General features: G+C 45.3%; 1 protein-coding gene across 1 annotated transcript in view; it reads left to right on the top strand.

Annotated features, from left to right (window-relative positions):
- The window catches only part of HTATSF1 (HIV-1 Tat specific factor 1), a 456,325-nt gene that overhangs the window by 381,680 nt on the left and 50,935 nt on the right, over positions 1 to 23,710 (top strand). Inside the window, exon 8 of the mRNA XM_069612801.1 lies at positions 2,102 to 2,239. Within this exon, the coding sequence (XP_069468902.1) occupies positions 2,102 to 2,239 (138 nt within the window). The remainder of the gene's footprint in view (positions 1 to 2,101; positions 2,240 to 23,710) is intronic.

The following is a 23,710-nucleotide window of genomic DNA, read 5'->3' as shown; positions in this document are numbered from 1 at the left end:
AACACAAGGGAACATGTTTCCCTCGCCACTAACCTGCCCATGGTCCTCACTTTTGCTGCCTTTACTCATCACTAGCACTTCATCCATCATCCCTAACACATCTGGCCGTACAGACTACCTGCACTTCAACTGCACTTCAAAATGTCTGATGGTCCTATGTATGTTCACCCATGTATTGTCCCTGGTCACTGTTCCATTTATTGGTCAGAATGCCACTCAAACTCGCCCCATTGTAAAAAGCTCACTGCTTCCTGTCAAATCTGATATCTTATCTGTCGTACTTGCTAAAAAAGAGCATTGTTTTTCCCTGTATATAAAACTATGAATAAATCTTATGGCCAGGTAGTACCATTATCGCAATACCTACATTAATGCCAGAACTGTTAGCTTTGCCAATGCTTTATTGGCAGTAAGGGTTCATCTGCAGGTTGATGCAGTCTGAGGGGCCTCATTCGTAAGAGACGAGGTGGCTTTTCTCTGGACAATTTTGCATGTAGACAAGTTAAGCAGGGTGGTTTGGTAAAGCTCTGGGATTCTGGTACATTGAAGAGGAGATGCAGAATGGATTCGAGTTTTTGCACACGCTCTGGTAATGAGGTGCTAAAGTTCTGCACTTTGCTCAAGTGTTCAGGCAGGGAGTGGTTCTCTGAGTTACCGGTCTCATTATGGGTCGGTATAGTTCGATTTTCACCTTTTAAGAGGACTGGGTATGCTCAATATAATCTTTGAGTAAACCAACTCTGCGAGGGATTTTAGAATTCTATTCACTGACTTTAATATTCGTTTTTTTCGACCTGTTCTTGCAGTTGTTTGTGTGTGGGTGTGCGTGTCCAAAATTGAGATCATTCAGCTGTTTGAATATGAAATACATTTAATATTCCAGCTCTGGTTTGTGTCATGACCGGTCTAGAAAACACTTACTCTGCTCCCGCTCTTTTGATGTCCTTGGGTTTTTTGCTCTCTTTGCAGTGGGAATTTATGGATCATGCCACATTGTAATATAACACTTCATGGTGTGTACTGCCTGCTCCTTAGTGCTCTAATATTAATAGATATTATTGCCTAATTGTAATGATACTCAATATATCGACATGTGGTCGATGAAGGCCCGAGTCAGCCTTGCCTTGATCTGTGACTACAGATTGCAGCTTTTTGGGTGTTTTATGCAGCACCGCTATTACCAGAAAACCAGTTTCTGAGCACTTGGTAATTTGTTAATTATTATCCACAATGTGGTACTTGGTTTATCACATGGGGAGGAGGGGCGGGGAGTGAATGGTTGAGCTGGCCCTATCTGGGTATTGAACCCATGACAAATGGCATCATCTTCTCAATGGGAGCACATTATATCCTCACTGCTAAACATATATCAGATTGGAGCCCTTTACTCCCTGATTTATCTGACCGTCTTCCGAATCAACATGTCAGATGCTTGAAACCCATAATCTATTGTCATTATTTCCATCCGTGAACTGTAAGAATGATCCATGAACGGGACCACTGGACTACCTCGCAGAACTGCTATCTTGAACTTTCTCTTAAGTTTCTGGACACAGTGCTGCCGGGAAGGATTAATTCAAGGATTTCATAACTTTTTCCATAAAAGAGGCTGCTTTTGGAGATTATCTCCTTATTAATGTTGGTATTTTCTTGCATAGCCACTTGTATCATCCCCATTCATCCTAAACGCACCCTCTGGCTGCCTGTCTTGTTTGACTCCTTATCTCCCTTTCAATTTCCAAACCCCTCACACGGAACCGTCCTCGCATTATGGATTTGTTATTTCCCATTGCCTGTCATTTTTAATGTCTCCCTTCATCCAGCCCAGCCTGCTTCTGGCCTAATGTTGCTTAATGGTCTTTCTTTCCTTTTGCTTCCCTTCACGCATTTCTCTAGAGGTTATTACCCAATGTTTGGGGCGCCACCATATGCGCGATCTGTCCTAGTTTTACCTGTGTATGTCCAGTCAACGAACTGTTCATCTGTTACGGAGTCTTCTATAGTATTGACAATGGCAAAGTTTGAGACTATCGATTGTGATGCATGTTGCGGGCCCATTTGTTGAATTTATTGTAAAGAGTATTTGCTTTGTTTCTGTTAGAGACATCCAGATGGTGTGGCGTCTGTGTCCTTTAAAGAGACGGAAGAAGCCGATTTGTGCATCGCAGCGCTCAATGGAAGATGGTTTGGTGGCAGACAACTATCTGTTGAGTCGTGGGATGGTGTAACAGATTACCAGGTATAGACATTTTTTTTTCTTTTTATTGCTCATAACGAGTTACATAAACTTGAAAGATGACATTGCATTTAACTTATATGTATTAGCAGTAAAGTGTTTCTTCAGAGTATATACTGTAGACTACTTTCTCGATCAGCCTGCTTCTGTTCTAACTCTTGAGAAAACCTTTAGCAGGGCTGGAATCACTGTCATAGCCGTACACAATAAATTGGCCAAGTTAAACATAGCACACACCTCCCACGTGTCTTTGCCCTTCTTTATGTGCCCAACACTTGACCTCACGGTTTGCTGTAAGCCTTTCGGTTTGCTGTAAACTGGTAGAAATAGAACATATTCCTTCGTTTTGCTCTGTCACTGGCTCTTCACCATTTCTTTGTGTCATTTCTTTTTATGGATCGAGCTACCTCTAGCTTGTTGCAGCTGAAGGAGCGCTTTGTGTTTTCACTGGACTGGCTTGGCGGCTTGTCCAAACAGGGGTGGGTCAAGAATTTCTGTGCTCAAAAATAGTGAATGCGTTTTTTCTATTTTCTTCAGCATAGCTTAAGTACTTAGGTGTGCTGTCCCACTGATGCATACATTTATTTTGCCTGTGGTAAGCCTTACTTTTTTAAGTATAAAGACACACACTTCTATACACAAAATTTGAATTACTGCTGAACATGTGTTGTTGCAGGGTACACAATTTGCGCTGGCCTCTAGCCATTGGCTAGTAAAATTTGACTCTTGGCGAGTAAGAAATTGTGTGCTATGTGATGTATAGAATTGATGTGTTTTTATTGTTTGTTTATTTTACTTGTATAGCGCGCCTGACCCAGGGGTATCTGGGCACTGGCAAGTACAAAAATACATGTTACAGTATATACAGAGTATTTGAGTTCTTACACAGTAGAGGGTTACATTTCATACACCATAGTGCATATGATACGTGCTACAGGGTAGGAGAGCACAAAGGAAACACATCATTAGATACATAAGAATCTGGTTCGTTTTAGACTAGTCAGGGTGCATGATAGAGTGAAAGGGGTAGGTTAGTTTTTGTTAAGTAGGGGGTGATGACACTACTTCTGAATTTTTCAAATACTTGGATAGATGTAATGTTAGGTGGGAGTGTGTTCCATAATTGGGAGGCCAAGACTGGGAAACTAGAGCCACCTGCTTTTTTGAGGTTGTAGCTGGGTACCACTAAGAGTGTATTAGTGGACCTTGTGGTGCGAGTGGATGATCTCGCACTGAGTTTGTCAGTGAGGTAGGGCAGAGCTCAGTGATTTAGTGCTTTGTGGGTGAGGCAGAGGGCTTTCAGGTCATTTTTTTTTCTTGAATGGAAAGCCATTTAGAGCGTTTTCTAGTTAGTGGCTGTAATATGTTCTCTTCTGGATATGCTTAGTGCGGCTCTAAGCACATTGTTCTGCAAGCTCTGTAATTTATTGAGTATAGATTTGTTGGCGCCTAAGTAAAGGACATTGCAATACTCCGGTTTGGACTGTATGAGTGCTCTAGCTAGTATTAGGCAGCTGTTAGATGACAGTAGGGGTCTGCAAGACCTAAACAGCTTGCCTCTGTAGGCGGTGGCTGAGGCGGTCATATTCACCTGTTTGGTTAGATTAGAGTTAGCATCAAAGTAGAACCCTAGAGTTTTACATCTTTGGCAGTGGGGATGTTTGCGTCTATGCTTATGCTGGTATGTTTAGGGCTGAGTTTTTTTAGGTTGGTAGGCGAGCCAACCTGGAGGATTTCTGTCTGATCATTCAGGCACAGGCTGTGGAGGGCCATCCATGCCTGAATGATGGTATAGATTTTGTTAATCCGGGCTACATCTGTGTCATAATTACCCGATAGGGGTAGGAGTATCTGGGTGTCATCTGTGTAATTCGTGTAAGTAACATCCAGATGGTCCAATTTATCAAACAATGGCTTTGAAAAGATATTCTACAAAGTGGGTGAGATGCATGAGCCTTGTGGCACGCCGCAGGTGAATGGGTATGGGGTCAGCTTCTGTCAAAGGTAAGAAGACCAGCATGGTCCTGTTGTTGAGGAATGATTGGATCCAGGTGATGGAGGTGCTATAGAAGTGAGCTGCCGTGGCTAGATGATCAGAGTACCTTATGGTCAACCAGGTCAAAGGCCGCTGACAGGTCTAGAAGGAGTAGAGCGGCCATTTTCCTTTCTTTTATTTCATCAATTTGACTCTTGAGGTCAACAAGAGCAGTTTCCGTTCCATGTTGCGGTCTAAAGCCAGATTGTCGGGTTCCTAGTAGTTTGACTCTAGATAGTCTTGTATTTGCAGATATGCAACCCTATCTAGAATTTTTAAGAGGAAAGGGACAGTGGTGATCAGCCTATAATTTGTTGGTATAGTCGGGTCAGTGTTTGTTTCTTGAGAAGTGGGAGTACCCAAGATTCCTTCAGGTTGCAAGGTACGGAGTTGATAGAAAATTATGAGTTGATTAATTTGGTGATGAATGGGTGTGGCTGGCTATTAGCTTGCCACTTGAAATGTTGTTCCCTAATGTGTTGCATTGATTACAGCTGTGAACCTGCTGTATTGCATTAATTTCTAAGCAGTAACTATCTGGCACATTTGACAGTTCTCAAATATAAAATACCATAACGTGTCCGATTGTCAGGGTTGCAGCCCAATGACGGCATGCAACCCAATGTGGATATCTGTCAAACCCCAGGGGGTACTAGTCTTTCCTCCTAAGAACATTGTGCCAGTGAAGCAAGAACCACACAGATTTAGAGGGCTTGGATGAAGAGGCTGGAGAAATGCCACCCAGTTCTCTCCCATGTGGCAAAAAACCACCCAAACTAGGTTAACCGGGGGAAACTCAGAATGAACGTGCCAAGATGCATATGTTCAAGAATTCCTTCCACAACCCACCTGTAAAAAGACAGACGGATCAAAGTATCAGAGAAGGATTCCTTCTACCGGCAGCTCAAGTGGGCCTATAGGCCCGAGAACCCACCCAATGTAGCGTTGCCTTAACAGACTAAATGTAGTTTGCAGTAGGCATAACCTGCATGGCAAGTGGATGCTACCCAGGCACCTTGTGTTGCCTAGACTGTGGGCTTACAGCAGTGCTTAAGATAAGATTTTTAAAGCATCTAGCTGGTGAGCGTAGACGGCAGTGGTGGGATGAGGACAGATTTACATTTTTTTGATTTAAACACCACTTTCGAGATTAAGAACTCGTTGATCCCCTCACTTTGTGTTGGCAAATCCCTGACGTGTTTTCCATGGCTGTCCTGTATTTTAGTCGTTCCCCTAGAGCATATGCAGGCATTTTACCAACTCCATTCAGAGATGATCTTTGAATTACAGCTTGGTTGGATCTTTTCTTTAGCTGCCTCAGTTGTATCATTGCCCGGCCTCGCCACACGCTATACCATGATATAGAAAGGAGTCCAACCGGAGATTTGATTTCCTATAACTGTCCAAATTAGTTTTGCCTTTTGGCCACGTTGATGCTGTTGCTGATCATTGAAACGTGATTCAAGGAGTATGTTTAAATATGGCTTTATTTATAAGTGAAAGGCGATGAGGAAAAAAGGCTGTGAGAATAGCAGTTTATCGATCACGCAACCAGTATTCTCTCCTTGGGTTGGTCCAGATTGACAGTGTCAAAATGGATCAAATAATAGTTTTGGAGTTTTCTGTTCAGTAGGGATGCTGGTCTCCTCTAGGGTCTCCAAATACAAATCCGTCTCTGCGATGTTGCACCCAGTCAAACCTGCATTCTAGACTTTGGGGGCTCCAACTCCTGGGGCCCTCCTTGAGCTGGTTACATAGTCTTGGTCTTTGTAATTAGAGACAATTAAGACCCTTAGGTCTGCACAAAACCATGTATTGACTTGCTTATTTTTAACGATTCATCCTTTTTCAAAGCACAAAGTATCTCGAGATAAAGGGAAAAGATAACGCCAACAATATTATGCACTATGCTAACAAGCACATTCATGGGGAATGAAATGTGCTAAATGACGAAGTGGCGTGCCTAAACAAAAAAATGCCTACATGCACAGTAGAAAGAGAAACTATCAAGTCATTTAGTCATCGCAACAAAACAGCAGAGTAGCTCTGAAAGGCGAGGATGAGTATGGTACATCAAGCTGTGTCTACATGTACGTTTCAATCCCTCATGGAAATGCATAACCGGGATCTTCAGCAGGACCCACAATCCCTCATCAATATGTTCCTTCTGATGATTATTGTTCACACTCAAATTATTTGTATTCACATTTATTATTGGTTACCTAGAATATGAATATACAATTTTTTACATTATGGTGGTAATTCAGAAAAAAGTTGTAGTAATACAATCGCACATCTATGGTTTTATCGAATATGAACATTGAAGAACATCATTTTGCGATATTCAAAGCGTTATATACATTGTTTCCAAATTTTCTGTTATGTAAATAACAAAAATAAACTACTTGCTGGACATGCCGTTTATACGTATTCAGAAGAGTGGGCAGTACATAAAGTGCTTGGTTGGCATCCTGGAAACGAATAGAATCTAATGGACTCCACATGATTGTTTATGTACCCTTAACATTACTGGGCACAGTCATTACGCAGTACAGACATTTAGAAATGCAACCAAACTGCCACGCTATTCAAAATCTTTTCAAAACACTGCCTTACAGTAGACTGCAGAATTGCGCACTTAATAACCAGTTAATTTTGCCACGCTGCTATCCAACTAATTGCACATGTGTAAAAACGATAATTTGTAACTAATGTCTTCGGTAATACTAATGCCAAGCCTTAAATATTTTCTACTTTACAAACAATTGATCTGAACCACTTAAGGAATTAAGTTAATCATAATTTTTAACACAAACATTGCTTTTGCGCATTGAACACTTGTTTATTTGAACATCATATATGATGCTAATGCCACCGGCATAATGATGGCACTGATGCAGCGAACAATGCATTACATCTGCGTTGCATTATGATTGCCATCAGCGACGGAGAGATTTGAATCATTCATCACTAATTGCCACAATCGCAGTAGTGCTTAAGGGCCATTGCACACGTAGCATGTAACGAAAAACAAGTTGTTTTATTGTGTGGAACCCTGTGCATTATTATGGATCGGGGTGATCCATCTATGTGCATCTGCATTCTTTACAGCATGGATGATGGTTTATTTTTCCATATATTGTACTGTGGTCGGATATATCTTCTTTGGCTGTTTAGACATAACTGTATGTGCAATAAGAGTAAGCACTATGCATTGTTGCACAGCACAGATATATACAAATGTGCAGTGTATATATAGGCATTATACACTTTATTATATGGCGTTGATAGATCGGGTGAGTGGACGGAACGAACAAGTAGAGTCGTTGGAACAGATGGAGCGGCATGCAAAGATGGAAATGAATGGATGAATGGGACATATTGGGTGATGGAAATAATGGAACGCATGGAGCAGATGGAACGGGCTGAGTAGATGGAACAGATAGAGTGGATACAACAGATGGAATAGATGGAACGAACGGCGTGGCAGAATGGATGACGAAGATAGAATGGATGGTGCGGTTGCCGCGGAGGCACGGATGGTGCCGATGTTGCTATGGATGGTGCCGATGCTGCTATGGATGGTGCAGATGGCATTGATGGTGCGGATGCTGCTATGGATGGTGCAGGCGCTGCAGGAGGTGCGGACGATGTGGATGGTACATATCTGTATCTCCTATATATGCTATGTACATGTATTCCCACGTTGTCTGTACCCTATCCCTTCCGTCGCTTTATATGCACGTATGCCGCTTTGTATGCCCCCGGACCTGCTCTTGTGTCTGGTCGCAGGCGCTTTACTGATAACCACCATATCACAGTACTATGCTTACACTCTCCTATACACCATTTATCAACTAGAACACAGCTATACCATGAAAAATTCGGGCTAGCTGTTCTCATACTAACATCACCCACGAACACATCATCCGAATAAAACAAAGCTAGCTGAGCACATTCCGGCTAGTTTAGGCGTCTCCACCGGCCTAACGCAGCCAGAACTCAGTCTAGGTGTCCATCCTCCAGACTGAACACATCCAACTGATTTCCCTAGCACCACAACTCCCGCTAAGAAGCAGCTACCATGAAACAACCATACCAGCTGCGCACATATCCGGTGCGCCCAAGCACCATACAACATTCTCTCTCTCTACTGACTTGAACTGCGGTTCCCGTGGGCGTTCAACCTACCAGCGCTTTGAGGTCATACCAATGATATATAAGGCGCTATATAAATGGCAAGTAACATAACATATGCATTGTTGTATTATTGCAGCTTTGTATTGTATAGGCACTTAAACTTTATTTGCATTGTGGCATTATTGCAGAATTGCAATGTATAAGCACTTGCACTTTATCTGCGATTTTGCACATTTGTCAATTGATATTGACTTGTATGTCAAAGATTAATGGCGTGGTCTCACATCCATGTATTCTTTATTATACTGATATGCATTACAGAGATAAGAATATATGAGGACCATTTTTATAATGACATACTTATATTGTACAATTATGTAGTTGCCATGTTATTATGCACTCTGCGTTTTTTTTTTTTTATTAACATATTTTATTTATTTTATAAACGTAAACATATACATACAAGTTAATAACAAGTCATCGCTCGGGCATACAGGCAATCACTAAGCATATCTCTTCATGCACATTGCAAGTTTCAGAGTTTTAGGTCCTTCATGAAATGGGTTACTAGGCGTCCAAATTATACATTGTGCAGATGAGTCTTCGCAGGACTCCAAACGTTTATCAAGTCTATTCATGGGTTCGCAGATCCCTACGTGTCTTCCCATTTTTGCCAGATCTTGCGTGCTTTCCCTGTCAAGTCTATTCATGAGTTCGCAGAGCCCTACGTGTCTTCCCATTTTTGCCAGATCTTGCGTGCTTTCCCTGGGCACCCTCTGGTAGTGTATATTCTCATTTCCATTTGCACACAGATATCCACGTCTGTTATCCATTGGTCACATTGAGGGGATAAGGGTGAGCCCCACAATTGGGCCAGATTCCTCTTTATGAGTCCCGTGGTTGTTGCCAGCATGAGTTTCTCATATCGGGGGATGTCTAGGTCGTCATCCATCCCTAGTAATAGCAATTTGGGGTCCATGGGTATTCGTCGGCCGATGACTGCCGATAACCTGTCACAACATTTCTGCCAGAAAATTTGGATTCGTGGGCATTCCCACAAGATGTGAAAAAAGGTCCCCCTCGCCTGTTGGCACCTTAGACAGTTGGGATCAGTTGCTCTCCCCCATTGATGTAAAGCTTCTCTCGGATAGTATACCCTGTGTAGAATTTTGAGTTGGATCAATCTGATTCTAGCCGAGATGGCAATTTCCCTCGGATACATGAGTGCTTTGATCCATTCTTCCGGTTGTATTGGTCCCACATCTCTTTCCCATTTTGCTTTCAGATCTGTAAGTTCCGTTGTGGCGAAAGAGGCTATTGCATTGTACATTGTGGAGGTTATTTTATTATCGATACGATCTACCACGATGTTTCTCTCAATTGGTGTGCAATCTGGAATGTTCGGTGGGTCGATCTCACATGTGATAAGTGCGTGATGTATTTGTCTGTAATGGAAGTGTTCTGTGGGGGGTAGGTTGAATTTGTCCTGCAGGGTCTGGAATGGTATTATTGCTCCATCTTGTATTATGTCTGCTAGCCTTGTTATCCCAGCTGATTCCCAGGTCGCCCATTTTGGGATTTTACTTAGCTCCGGCAGACGTTTGTTACGCCATAGGGGCTGTGCCAGCGTGAGTTTCCCATCCCATCCCAGGTGCTTGTGTGCATCTAGCCATATTTGCGTTCTATGTGCTCTAATCGTGTTGGGGATCATGCGTACCCTACTATTGTAGAGGGTCTCTAATGGGGTGAGCCCGGCACTCATCTGGCTATCCGCTTTAATATGTGGTAGTTCAGGGTTGTTATGCAGGATATCATTTATCACCGGCATCTGGGCTGCCCAATAATATGTTTGTAGGTGGGGCAGTCCTATACCTCCTTCCCATGCGGAACGTTGTAGGGTTTTGAGCGCGATCCGTGGATGCCCTCCACCCCAGAGGAGCTTTCTGAGAGTCTCATCTATTTTTAGGAATTCTATCTTGGGTACATACAGTGGGGCGTTTTGGAGGATGTACACGAATCGTGGCAGAGTGAGCATTTTAAACATTGCCGCCCTTCCTAGCAGGGTGAGGGGTAGGGTCATCCAGTGTTTCACATCATTCGCAAATCTATCTCTGATTGGATGGAGATTTTGGGGAACATATTGCGTGAGGTCCGTCGCAACCTGTACCCCAAGATATCTGAAATGCTCGGTTTCTACTCTATATGGGCAATTGTGTAGAGCTGTCGTATCAGTTCCTTGGATCGGAAAAAGGATGGATTTGTTATAGTTTACCCGTAGACCACTAAATGCTCCGTATCTATTTAGTATTTGGGTGACGATGGGGTATGATACTAGTGGATCACTCATGTAGATCAGTAAATCGTCGGCATAGAGGGAAACCCTATCCTCCCAATCTCGGGCCCACCGGAACCCCTTCCACAACTGTGATTCTCTCAGCATTATTGCCAGGGGCTCGATTGCCAGTGCAAATAGCATTGCCGAAAGGGGACAGCCCTGCCTGGTCCCTTTACCCAGGTTAATACTACGTGATGTCCACCCGTTTACCCTTATCTCAGCTGTCGGTGTGTTGTAGAGCAGCTTGACCCAGCCTATGAATTGCTCACCCAACCCCATTTTACCCATAATGCTCCACAAGGCCTCCCAGTGGACTGAATCGAAGGCTTTTTCGAAATCAATCGCGAGGAGTGCTAGTGCATCCCGCAGCGATGGAGACTTCTCAATGGCGGCATGTAGCCTGTGGATATTCATTCGTGTGGATCTCCGTGGCATAAAGCCACATTGGTCTGGATGGATAAGGGTGTGTATGACTGTCTGGAGCCTGTTAGCCAGTGTCTTGGCCAGTATCTTAGCTTCTATGTTTATAAGTGAGATCGGCCTGTAGGAGCTGCATATGTTTGCTGGTTTGCCCTCCTTATGTATCACCACTATAGTGGCCTTTCTCAGATCCGGGGGCAGAATTCCTTTACCTTTGGCATATAGGAACATTTTATGCATCTGTGGTACTATGTGCTCATTGCCGATCTTTTTCCAAGCTTCCACTGGGAAGCCGTTAGGCCCTGGGGTTTTCCCATTTTGGAGTTGGGATAGGGCTGTCGACAGTTCTTCCTCTGTAATCTCTGTTTCCAAACTCGCTCTTTGCGTATCGCTTAGGTGTGGAATGGTGAGTGTGTCCAGGATGCTGGGATCCAGTGCAGTCGTCGGGGGAGCGTACAATGCCTCATAGTACTCTGCAAAGGTTTCAGCAATGCTTGAGTCGGTATAGGTCTGTTCTGCATTCCTGGTAGTGATACATCTTATCTGGTGTTGACCCTCCTCTCTTTTTTCCAGCCACGCCAGCATTTTGCCGGCCTTGTCTCCAGTCTCGTATAGCCTGGTACGCATTGTCCTGTGTGCCTGTTTCGCACAGGTAAGTGTGACATCATGCAGCTTCTTTTGTGTCGCTTGTAGGGCTCTGTTGTCATCTGATGCGCCTGTGTTTATATATCGCACTTCAGCGTTTCTGACCTCTGTTTCAGCGTCTTCAACCTCCTTCCTGTGCGCTTTTTTGTGTGCAGCAGTCCAGCTCAGTACTACCCCTCTCAGGGTTGCTTTGTACGCCTCCCATATGGTTCCTAGGTCCTCTATCGAGTCCTGGTTTGTTTCGAAATATGAGACAGTGGCTTCCTGCATCTTTTCTACTAACTCTTTGAACCCTAAATAATACGAGTTCAGGCGCCAAGTCAGTGGAGGCCTGGGTCGTTCTGTTTCGAGTAGGATCTTCAGCGGTGAGTGGTCCGAGATCCCCCTGGGCTGGAGTGTTGCCTCCGTTACTTTATGTATGTCTACACCAGGGAGGAAGAAGTAGTCTAGTCTAGACAACGATGCATGCGCGCCTGAATGGAAAGAGTATTGTTTCTCCATCTGGTGCAGATCCCTCCATGCATCCTTCAGTCCCAATGCTGTGGCAAAGATGGCTAATTTCGTCGGTATCATCGGATTTCTCCCCCTGATATGTGTACGATCTAGATTAATGTCCATTACATCATTGAAGTCTCCACCTACAACTAGTATATCCGCGGTGTTGTTGGCTATGATCGGTGTGATGTCGTCGAGTAAGGTATTTGTGAGCGCCGGGGGAGCATAGACCGCCAGTATGGCAATGGTTTGATTCCATAGCGTTCCATTTATGTGGACAAATCTCCCTCCGGTGTCCTGGGTTATGTTGGATATCTCTATAGGGATTCTTTTGTGTATTAATATAAGCACACCTCTCGAGCCCATTGAGAAACCTGCATGTATTGCTGTACGGTATTTGGTTCTTTTGAAAAATTGGCATCTTGTGCCGGCCAAATGTGTCTCAGTAAGCAGTATTAGGTCCGGGTTGTTTCGATTCAGGTATTGTGTTACTAGTCTTCTCTTGATACTGCTTCCCAGGCCATTGACATTCCATGTCATGATGTTAAGTTTTTTGGTGTCTGTCCCTTTCGCACTCATTTCTTATCTTGTTCGTATGTCTGTGCCATTGGTAGCAGTTTAGACGAGAGGAGTCCTGCTCTATCGGTGTTTGGACTGCCCTGTTGTCTTCCCATTTCAGCGTGCTTGTCTAAGCCGTGCTTTCCTTGTTGCCAGCATAGAACGTGAACAAATCCCAACTTACCCCCCTCCCTATACTCCTTCCCCAACTGAAGCATCTGTCGCCCACACAACCAAACTTAATCAAACCGTTGAACTTGGGGTATCTCTTGTCACTGTGGCGGTGGAGGTGCCGTAGTGAAGAGTCCGTAACTTGCTTAGGCCGCCGTGGGTTGGTGGTACCACGGCGGGTGATTGCAGGGTCTGTTCTATACCGATTGCAATCGGGGGGGTGGCTTGCGTGATGTGTCTTAACGCAGCCGCCAGCCGTTCTGAGTAGTGTTCTTTCCTGCTCGTGCCTCCGTATGTTTGTCGGTTGTGTTTAGGCGTCGGCATTCTGTGCTATTTCTTCCATCGGTTGCTGTGGCGGCTCATTTGGTGGCCTGTTTGGTCGGGGTCTATTTCTACGGTTTTCCTGTCTTCTCCATGGGCCCCATTCACCTTCTAGGTTGCGTTCTGCCCAGCTCCATGCCTCTCTTGGATCAGTGAAATGCACAGTAGTGCCCTTATGAAAGATTTTTAGCTGGGCTGGGAATAGCAGACCATATTTCACATTCAGCCCTTGTAATCTCTTTTTGAGAGTGTCAAAGGATTGCCTTGCTCTTTGTACCTCTTTGGTGAAGTCGGGGAAGAAGGCTATCCTGGAGCCGTTATAGGTCATGGCTCCATTCGTCCTTGCCATGTGGAGTATCGCGTCGCGATCTCTGTAATTTAGGATCTTGGCTATTATCGCTCGTGGCGGTGCTCCGGGAGTTGGTCTGCCAGTTGGTATCCGGTGTGCCCGTTCAATTGAGAAGAAGTTTGAGAGAGATTTAGGAGCGAATAAATCGGCGAGCCATTGTTCGAGGAACAGCTCCATGCTGGGTCCTTCTTCTTTCTCTGGCAGGCCGAGGATGCGGATATTATTTCTTCTCGATCGGCCCTCTCCCTCTTCCACCCTCTCCTCCAGTAGTTTAATGCGACCTAGTGCTGCATTCATTTGCTGGCCCATGCCTCTCACATTGTCTTCTGCCACTGATATGCGCGCCTCCGCCTCCCCTGTACGAGATGATAATTTCTGCAGGTCATGGCGCAGCAGAGAGACCTCCGTACAGATGCTATCCATTTTGACTTCCATGGCAGATCGAGAATTGGAGATAGCATTCATCACGTCCCTAAGGGATATGTCGGCCTCAGGGTCTGGTGATTCATCGGTTCTATTCTGGGCCGTGGAAGATGTCGGGGCAGGCGTTGTGTATTGTTCCATTGTGTTCTGGGTTCCAGTTCTTCTAAGCCTATCTTTGCCCATGTCCGGTGTGTGGGGGGGTGCTGCTCTTGTGTTTCCCCCCGTTATTCTTGGCAGAGGTCGGGGAAGCGTAGGCGGGCTGGCGGACGGTAAGCCCGGGGTGCCGTTTGCTAAGTTTCGGTGTCTCAGGATCGCGTCTCCCCTCCTCCCCTTCCTCCTTACCGGCTCCGCCGTATACCGTTCACCAGGCTTCGTTCGGCACCGCAGCGGCCGTTGCTGCTGTCGAAGGATCGGAGCGCCCGCTCTGCTTGGTCTGTCGTGCTGGTCCCGCAAAGTCCGTTGTTGTTGCAGGCCTCGGCGAAGCCGGGGGTCATTCCGATAGATGGGCGTCCCAGCAAGGACCGCGGGGAGTGGGGGGGGGTCAGCACTGATAGCTTGGGCGGCTGAGTCCCCCAGCGATGGTTGGCGTCGAATCTGCTGGATGGGCCCCTCCCAATTTCAGACGAGTTTCTTTCGATTTCCACGAGAGGCAGCGCCTGTGGGTCTAGATTGTGTCTCTGTCGGCCATTTTGATTTCCGTTTGGCGCCGATTGCTTCTCCTTCTAAATGCCGATATCTCGGGATTGGCGCTTCGGAATCAGCTCCAGTTGCAGATATCGTTCCTACTAGGGTTCCGCCACCCTGTAGGAACCTTTTTTGGGGCTGGATTAGCCCAAATTCGCAGGATATTGCAGGATGTAGCTGGCGGCTTCGGGAGCTCTACGGGCTCACGTCTTCATCGGTCGCCAGTTGGCCACGCCCCCCGCACTCTGCGTTTTTAATTCAAATTTATTCGCATTCATGTCTAGTAAACAAATAATATGCACTTTAATGCAGTAACAAGAGAATATACAGTGATACATATTACACATTAAAAAAACCAAGGGTACCACCCCCCCCCCCCCCTCCGAGTTTTGGTGTAAAGACACACACTTAATGTTAGACGTGGATTTCAGAATGCTTAATTGTAAAGCTGTTTAGTGTTTTCATTAATTAAATGAAATGCTATTTCAATTCTATAGTATTACTAATACTAGATAAATATTGCTGCCTTATTTTTGATGCACCGTAGAGTGGTAATTGAGGCTTCACTTGGCCATTTAAAGGCCTTTTTGAAATGCAGGTAGTTGGAATAATCGCAGAGTAGGGCGTGAAACGAGTTGTGTGTGTCTCTTGTCTTGTTGCCAGGGCTTTTTAACACATTTTTTTAAAAAAAATAATAAACTTTTAATTTTTTCTTGAATTAAGAAATTTGGAGTAGCCAACATTTTTCTTGTGGATGGCTGAGCGGAGTACGACCTGCGCACGTTCCTGTGTTTTTTCTGATATATATATATATCACATGCTCTGCAGAATCGGACATCTGGTGGTAGTCGCAGAGTATTACAAGATTTGTTTTCGAAACTCGAAAAAGGACGCCGATGGGGCTTGTTAGTCATACTATGTCTAGTGTGATGTCTACTCTACCCATGGTACTTCATACGTCGAGGTCCCTCAGATTGTTTGTTTCCATTATCTTTGTCGGTCATAAGTTGCAGAGTTTCTTTCAGGCTGATGCCTTTGAGTAGCTAAAGTTTATTTGTAGACTTCTCTTTCTATCCATTACCGTCCGCCCATTGCCGCTGCATCATCCACTGCTCGACGACCCTTGGGGACGGCTTTATCGTTGACGCCGCCTGACTGATTCGATGACCAGAGACTGCAGTCTTCACAGGCCTCTTCGCGACTCAGCACTTACAGCAGGGAGAGTGGGGGGAGGTTTCATATAGTTGCATCCTCTTAGAGAATGCCTATTCTGCCACCCTATTTTCCCTTTTGTCACCAAACTGCCCTTTCGATTTTCTTTGGAAACTACCCCCTTTAAATGTTGTCCTACATGCAATAGGAAGTTCGAAGTATACGCAGTGAGTGTGCAACTACAGTCTTCCTAGAGACCACCCAGAAACGATGTGCAAGACCTGCAAACTTTTCCAACCTGAAAGACTGCCGGACCAAGCGCTGGGCCGTCCACACCATGCAGGCCCGAAGCCTCCATCGACGTGATGGGGAATCTAGTGAGGGTAGTATCAGTGTCCTTAGTGATGCCGAAGGCGACTGAGGTTTGTCGAAACCCCATGTGCGGGCCCCCAACACCACTAAGCAGGTCTGCGGCTCTTTGACAGAAACTACACTCGGCAGCCCAAGCGCAAACAATTCCAAAAACGGTAAACACATAACACACGGCCGACCATCGGCGAAGTCGTCGACCGTCAGCCCACGCAGTGTCTGTGGAGAGAGCCTCTAAACCTTCCCTGTACTCTGGCCCATTGCTCCCGCTTTCACTGCATGACAGGCCCCCTGAACTGACGTTGAAAGCCGTTTTGGGCACCATGCATAAAAAGGCAGACTTTTGCAGGATGAAAAACATATGGCGAAATGCGCATCAGCATCCCTAAGTCTACACTTAAAAATGTCCCTGCTACCCTTCTAAAGACAAAGCCGCTGAAATTAGCCAAATCCTCAACGCCTTTGCCACTCCAGCCCACTGTCTCTCAGGATGCTGGTTCCTACTCCCCTGCAGATACAATCCCAGAGGCTATGCAGCACAAAGACCAAACACCCTCTTAACACACATCTAACACACATCTGTTCTCCTCACCTCCTTTCACTTGCGCTTGTAGTGAACACCCCAAAAATGTCATCTAACCATTTAGCACCTCCATGCCCAACGAGAAATAAATGAAATATCACAGTGGAAACCATTATGCCACATGTGATCCACATCTTAAATACTTTAGAGAATACCACGGACCCAAATCTCCTAGTGGAGGCTTACAACTCCACAATCACTAAATCCTTAGACCTGGTTGCTCCTCTCAAACTGCGCAAAGGCAAACCAAGAGCTCACCTAAACTCTTGCTTCACTCCAGAGCTAAAAACCATACTTACTGAAAAAAGAAAACTAGAATCCATATGGAAGCAAACACCTTCCATTGAGAACAAAATCAACCACACCAACATCTCTGCCAAATACAAAGAAGTGATACTTCAAACTAAACGCGAGATGTACAATAACAGAATCAATCAAGCCAGCTCCAGTACCAAAGAGCTCTTAACTATCCTTAGAGAAATGGAGACGCCCAACTCTCCGGGATATCCGTGCCTAAAAGACAAACTCTGGTGCACGAACATTCAGAATGCTCTCAATAATAAAATAGCCACCCTACAAACTAAAATTGCTGACAAACGTTAAAACTTAAACTTAGATACGTCATTCGACACTTAAGACTCCAACCAAACCATCCCAAGACTTCCACTTTTCAAAAGTCTCCGTCCTTGAGATACAAAAAAATCATTGCTTCACTTAAGCCTTCAAAATGCCAAGGGGACAGCTGCCCTGCCCAAATTATTAAAGATGCCGCCAGAGACCTGGCCCCATTCATAACCAATCATATTAACGCTTCATTCACCTCGGGCATCGTACCTAGTAACCTGAAGGAATCGTGGGTATTACCCCTCCTTAAAAAACAATCACTTGACCCCACATCCCAATAAACTACATGCCAATCACCACAGTCCCGTTCTTGCTGAAGATCCTGGATAAGGGTCGCTTATGTGCAAATCCAAGATTACTTCGAGACAACCAGCTTCTTGGGGTTCGGCAATTTGTCTTTAGACCTCAACGCGGTACATAAACAGCATTGATTGATCTATAAAGTCAGATTGACGAACTCAAATACAAAGGAAAAATGGCACTTCTACTATTGTTAGACTTATCGGCCGCGTTCAACCTAGTCGACCACAAAGTTCTCTGTAATCACCTTCCCACAGCAGCCTACTTCTCTCAGAATGTAATCACCTGGATTGAATCGTTCCTGAACAATTGGACCATGACTCTTCTCACCGTCTGCAGTGGCTGACCCCATCCCCATCACCTGCGGGGTACCTCAAGAGTCCTGCGTGTCACCCACCATGTACAACATCTTTACTAAGCCGTTATTCGACAAGCTGGATCATCTGGGTGTCACCTACACTAACTATGCAGACGACACCCAGATCCTCCACCCCTTAACAGGCAATTATGAATTCGACGTACGGCTGGTAAACAGATTTTATCTGATCTTTCAGGCTTGGATGGCCACCCTTGGACTTTGCTTGAACAATGATCAAACGGAGCTCTTGCTTCTATGTTCCTCAGCCAACCTGAATAAACTTACCACAGATTATGCCTCATTAAACATAGATGGGAAAACATCACTGTGGCTAAAGAGGTAAAAACATTAGGTTTTTATCTGAACTCTACCTCAAACCTACACAAGCAAGTCAACGCTAAGGCATCTGCCACAGCCTACAGGGGCAAACTGATAAGGGCGTGCAAACCAATGCTTTCCACTGAAAGCTGTCTTACACTAGCCAGAGTGCTTATCTTGTCAAAATTGGATTATTGTAATGGACTCTACTTAGGAACCAGTAAACTCGTGTGTGACAAATTACAAATCCTGCAAAATAATGCACTCATGGCTGCTATGAGCATCCCAATGACAGCACACATCTCAGAAATAAGGAGACCGCACAAATGGCTCTCCACCAGGGACAAGATTCAGCTGAAAACCCTGTCTCTTACATTTAAATCCTTGAATCATGCCGCCCTTCCGTACCTAACGGAGGAATTTGCCATGAGATCAACAACCCGGGTCACCAGGTCGACCAACACGGCCTGCCTGGTAGTCCCAAGATATAAACTAAAAAAGACAGGGGGGAGAAGGGAGGGGGGGGGGGAGTAGATTCCCTGTCTTGGCTGCCCAGCTTTGGAACACACTCCCACCCGCCCTCAAGAGGACAGAATCCTTTAGCAACTTCAGGAGAAAGTCTATCACTTGGCTTACTACAAGGAACTAACTGTGCCACTAGGAACACACTCTTCCTAGACTGCTCTCCCTACTACTTGTTTCCTCAATCCCTGCAAAATCTGTATATTTTTGTTTCCTGTTAATGTACCTGCTTAATGCACCTCACTGCTACCTGTATATTAGCAACGTTACACGGTGTAACAAGTGTACTTACATGCTTAATGTACCTCATTGCTATCTGCACTTTTGCAACGTCCTCATTTTGTCATCAAGTGTATTCTGTAACCTGTTTTATGACTATTTCTGTAATAAGTGCAACTTGCTTTAAGCGCCCAGTTACCCCTGGGTTCAGTGCGCTATATAAATAAAATATACAAACAAATCTACCTCCTCAGTTTTTCCAACCCCCTCTGAGTGGACCCCTGATCATTTCAATAGAATAATGAAGGATGTCCTGCTTTGTAGATTTCTTGGACAGGCATCCGGAAGAACCTTGCAAAAACGAAGTCTGATGAAAAAATTCCATCAGACCTGGGGTTGCCAATTATCGTAGTGAATACTACTGACAATATCATTCATTTCATCTTGCCATGTGTTTGAACCAAAAGATGAATTTCTTGAAGCATTTTAAAGTGATAAACAAAAAAAGTCTTTTAATTCCAATTCATTATTATTAAGAAACAGATATTCACTAGTGCCAATGCATTTCAGACTAGAGGTCCTTCTTCAGGGCGAACTCTCTATAGTGACAATTCATTCATGTGCTGAGGCAAGATTGAGAATTTCCTATCAGGTCTATGATAAAGTTACCCCTCACAAAAGCACGGGTGGTTAGAAATACCCCTGTTTCCTGCTGTCCGTGCTTGGAGTGTTTGAATCTGTATCGGCCTTGTGAGGAGTGTAAAGTGCTGCAGTCGTTCCTGCGTTCTTGACGCCAGCATCTGCTGCGTGGATGGATCGCTGTGCGGCTGCGTGTCTTTAATCACAGCGTTCACTGTGGACAACATATGTTCGGATGAAATTTCCAACCTGAATAACCTTGGTCTCTTGGGGCCTCCTCTCAGACGGAGGCTGCTAAACACAAGCCACCTGCCAAAAAGCCACTTCTCGACACCTCGCAACCAAGCAATTCTGCTCAGGGCCTGCCAGCCTCACTTTATCAAGACCCCCTCTCAGGACATGTATGTTGTCGACCCCTCAAGGTCTCAGGACCCCGGCTCTTTGGTACCAGGGAGACCAGTACAGCCAAGACCAGTACTATGGCGACGATGATGACATGTGTCATCCAGTTGCCTGACCACCAAGTTCAGCCCGTGGCGGACTCTCCTGTAGATAATCGGCTACAATATAACTAGCTGCTGCTTAAGGCTAACCAACACTTCAATATTGACACCCAGGAGTCGAGGACATTCTTGGTGGTAAATCCGCCACTCAGTTCATCCCCCTTTTACAGTCCATCCAGAGGCATATCCTACCTTCCCTGCTTACACCAAACCACACAAGGGCAGTTAACCCTCGCCTTGAAAAATTATTCAAGCCAGCACTTACAGACCCCCTGTACATTAGGGGCAGCTGAAACCTGACACTTGTCGTCACCACTACTAGAAAAAGGGCTGGCACTCCTCTGGCATCGGCTGAAGCCTCACCAGATAAGCAGAGCAAAAAGATCTACACCTTCGGTAGAAAGGTTGCGTCCTCAGCGACCTATCGGGCAAGAATTACTATACCATCACCCTCCGAGCTAGTTATGGCTGTCATAAGTGGGACAAGTTGGAACACCAAGTTGAGGCAGTTGCAGAACCTCAAAGGTTTCAGCTACTAAGCACCATCTCAAAAGGCAAGCAGTTATCTAACTGCATTCTTAAAAACAACCTTGATGCTGCAGACAATGCAGGTCGCCTCATTGCAGAGGGCACACTTATCAAACGGCATGCCTGGCTTAGATAGTCTGGGTTTAAATTGTTAACACAGGGCACCCTGCTTAACATGCCGGTGGCACCTAATGCACTCTTTGGCAATGCAGTCAAGATCCCCTTGAAAGTGTGAACGAAGAGTATGGTACTCCTAAGTACTTCAGCAAATTGACCAACAAACCCTTCGTCCAACAGGGTTCCTTTAACTCGAGGAGATTTTGGAGACGGAGCACGCAACACTCTTCTAGGTACAATCAAGGCGGCTAGTCTTCATCATGGGAGCTCCTCACAGGGACAGTTGTCTTCTAATTTTCAAAGAGCCCATAAAAGATCCAGAGGAAAAGGCAGAACCTCCCCGGCCAGAGGCTCCACCCCTCACAAGCAATGACGCACCTCTCCAAGGCCCCTCCCATGCAACTCCAGTAGTTGGTTGCATCTCAAATTTCACCCACGGAGGGGATCACGTCAGACAAGTGGGTATTGTCCACCGTAGCGAGTGGGTATTGCATAGAACTTTTGCAAAAAACCCCCGCCAAGGCACAGAAGGATGACGCTAGAAGAGCAGCCCGTTACTACTGGAGGAAGTAAAAGCCCTGCTGGAAAAAGGAGCCATTGAGATTGTCCCAGCAAATCAGGTAAACAAGGATATTTATTCAAGGTACTTCCTTGTGCCAAAGAAAGACCTATCCATGCGTCCAGTACTAGATCTGCACCCAACAAACACTTATGTCAAACCTCAAAAGTTTCGCATGACCACACTCCAGGAGGTAATCCTCCTCCTAAAATGGGGGGATTGCATGGCAACATTGGATATGAAAGATGCATAATTTCATATTTCATTTTTCGCAGCACAGAAAATATCTGCGATTCCAAATAGCAAGAGTACACTACCAATTCAAGATGCTCCCCTTCGGCATCGCCTCGGCCCAAAGAGTGTTCACAAAGATACTCGCAGTAGTGGCAGCACACCTGCGTAGAAGGTCCATCCCAGAATAACGTTATCTGGTCGACTGGCAAATCACAGGGGAATCTCCTCAAATTTGTAAACAAAATATGCAAAAAACAATAGACCTTCTTTTCAATCTGGGCTTCTCCATCAACTAAAAGAAATCTGGTCTAGTCCCCAGCCAAATAAAATAATTTCTAGGGGCTATTCTAAAGACAGAGGAGCTGGCTTTCCCCTCAAACGAGAGAGTACAAAACATGCTGTTGCAAGTACCTCACTACAAAGTCAGTCACCAGATAACTGTACGCAAAGCAAAGCCCTTGCTCAGACTGATTGCCTCATGCATTCACTTGGTTCCACACGCACGCCTGCATTCAATGCAGGAATGGTTAGCAAAACAATGGTCTCTGGCAAGCTGTTAGTGGGACAATCTAGTTGTTTTGCTAACCTTGGTACAGGCTCTTCGCCGGTGGACCAGGGACAACCTACTAAAAGGAAAACCCTTTCGCATTCCACCGGCACCAGCAATCCAGACTACAGGCGCCTCACTCGCCGGATGGGGCGCTCACTTGTTCCACGGCCAGTGGATTTGAGCCACAGCACAAAAACATATCGACTTCCTGGAACTATTGGCAGTCCTCAAAGCTCTTCAGTCCTTTCAGCAACATCTTGCAGGTCAAACAGTACAGGTTCTCAAAGACGGCACCACTGCCGTGTTCTACCTAAACAAGCAAAGAGGCACACACCATCTGTCAAAGCTATCCCCAAAAATATGCAAGTGGGCACTCGAGCGGAACACGTTCCTAACATCTCACATGTTCCAGGGGAACTCAATTCTCTGGCAGACATTCTAAGCAGATACCCTTTACCAGAAGAACACGAGTGGTAACTCAACAGATATCCTAGACAGAATATTCTCACAATGGGGTCACCCCTCGTTCGACTTATTCGCCACAAGCATAAACGCACAATGCCCAGACTTCGCATCCAGGTTTCCCCAACCAGGATCCAAGGGAAATGCCGTGTGGATGAACCGGTCAGAGAAATTTGCTTATGCTTTCCCCCCAACACCACTCCTGATCAAAATAGTGCACAAGAGCAAGTAAACCTAATCCTGGTTGCTCCATTGTGGGCAAGACAACCCTGGTTCTACGTCTGTTCAAACTGTCGATGTGCAACTTAATCAATCTCCCATGCTTGTACAACATGCTAACACAAAACAAGGGAGCATCTCTCCACCCGTGCCCTCAATTTTTCAACTTGGCAGGTTGGCTCCTGAAGTCATGGAATTTGGCCGCTTGAATCTTCCAAAAAGTTGTATGGATATCCTGAAAGAGGCACGGAAACCCAACACCAGACACTGCTATTTCAATAAGTGGAAGAGATTTGTGATATGGTGCACGTCACAAACACTAAACCCAACAGAATGTTCCCCAGCTAACATTCTACACTACATGCTTTACCTACTAGACCAGCCTAGTATTTGACTCCATCAAAGTGCATCTGGCGGCCGTGTCAGCTTACACCACTTCACAGAACAAGGTGTCACGGTGGAAAGTTCCTGTCATTAAGGCATTCATGGAAAGGGTAAAGAGGCTATATCCCCTAATTTACTTCTGGAGCTTGTGGATCTGCTTAGATCACATGCTCTGCATAGATTAGAAAGCAGTATCTGGAGAAGGAGGTGGGAAGTGAGAAGGTACAACGGCAAAGAGATGTTTTCAGACTTATTGTC

This window comes from Ambystoma mexicanum, chromosome 5p (assembly GCF_040938575.1).
Source record: "Ambystoma mexicanum isolate Mex_15411 chromosome 5p, UKY_AmexF1_1, whole genome shotgun sequence".
NCBI lineage: Eukaryota > Metazoa > Chordata > Amphibia > Caudata > Ambystomatidae > Ambystoma > Ambystoma mexicanum.
Note: the sequence above shows the minus strand (reverse complement) of the source record. Positions and strands in the feature narration are given on the sequence as shown.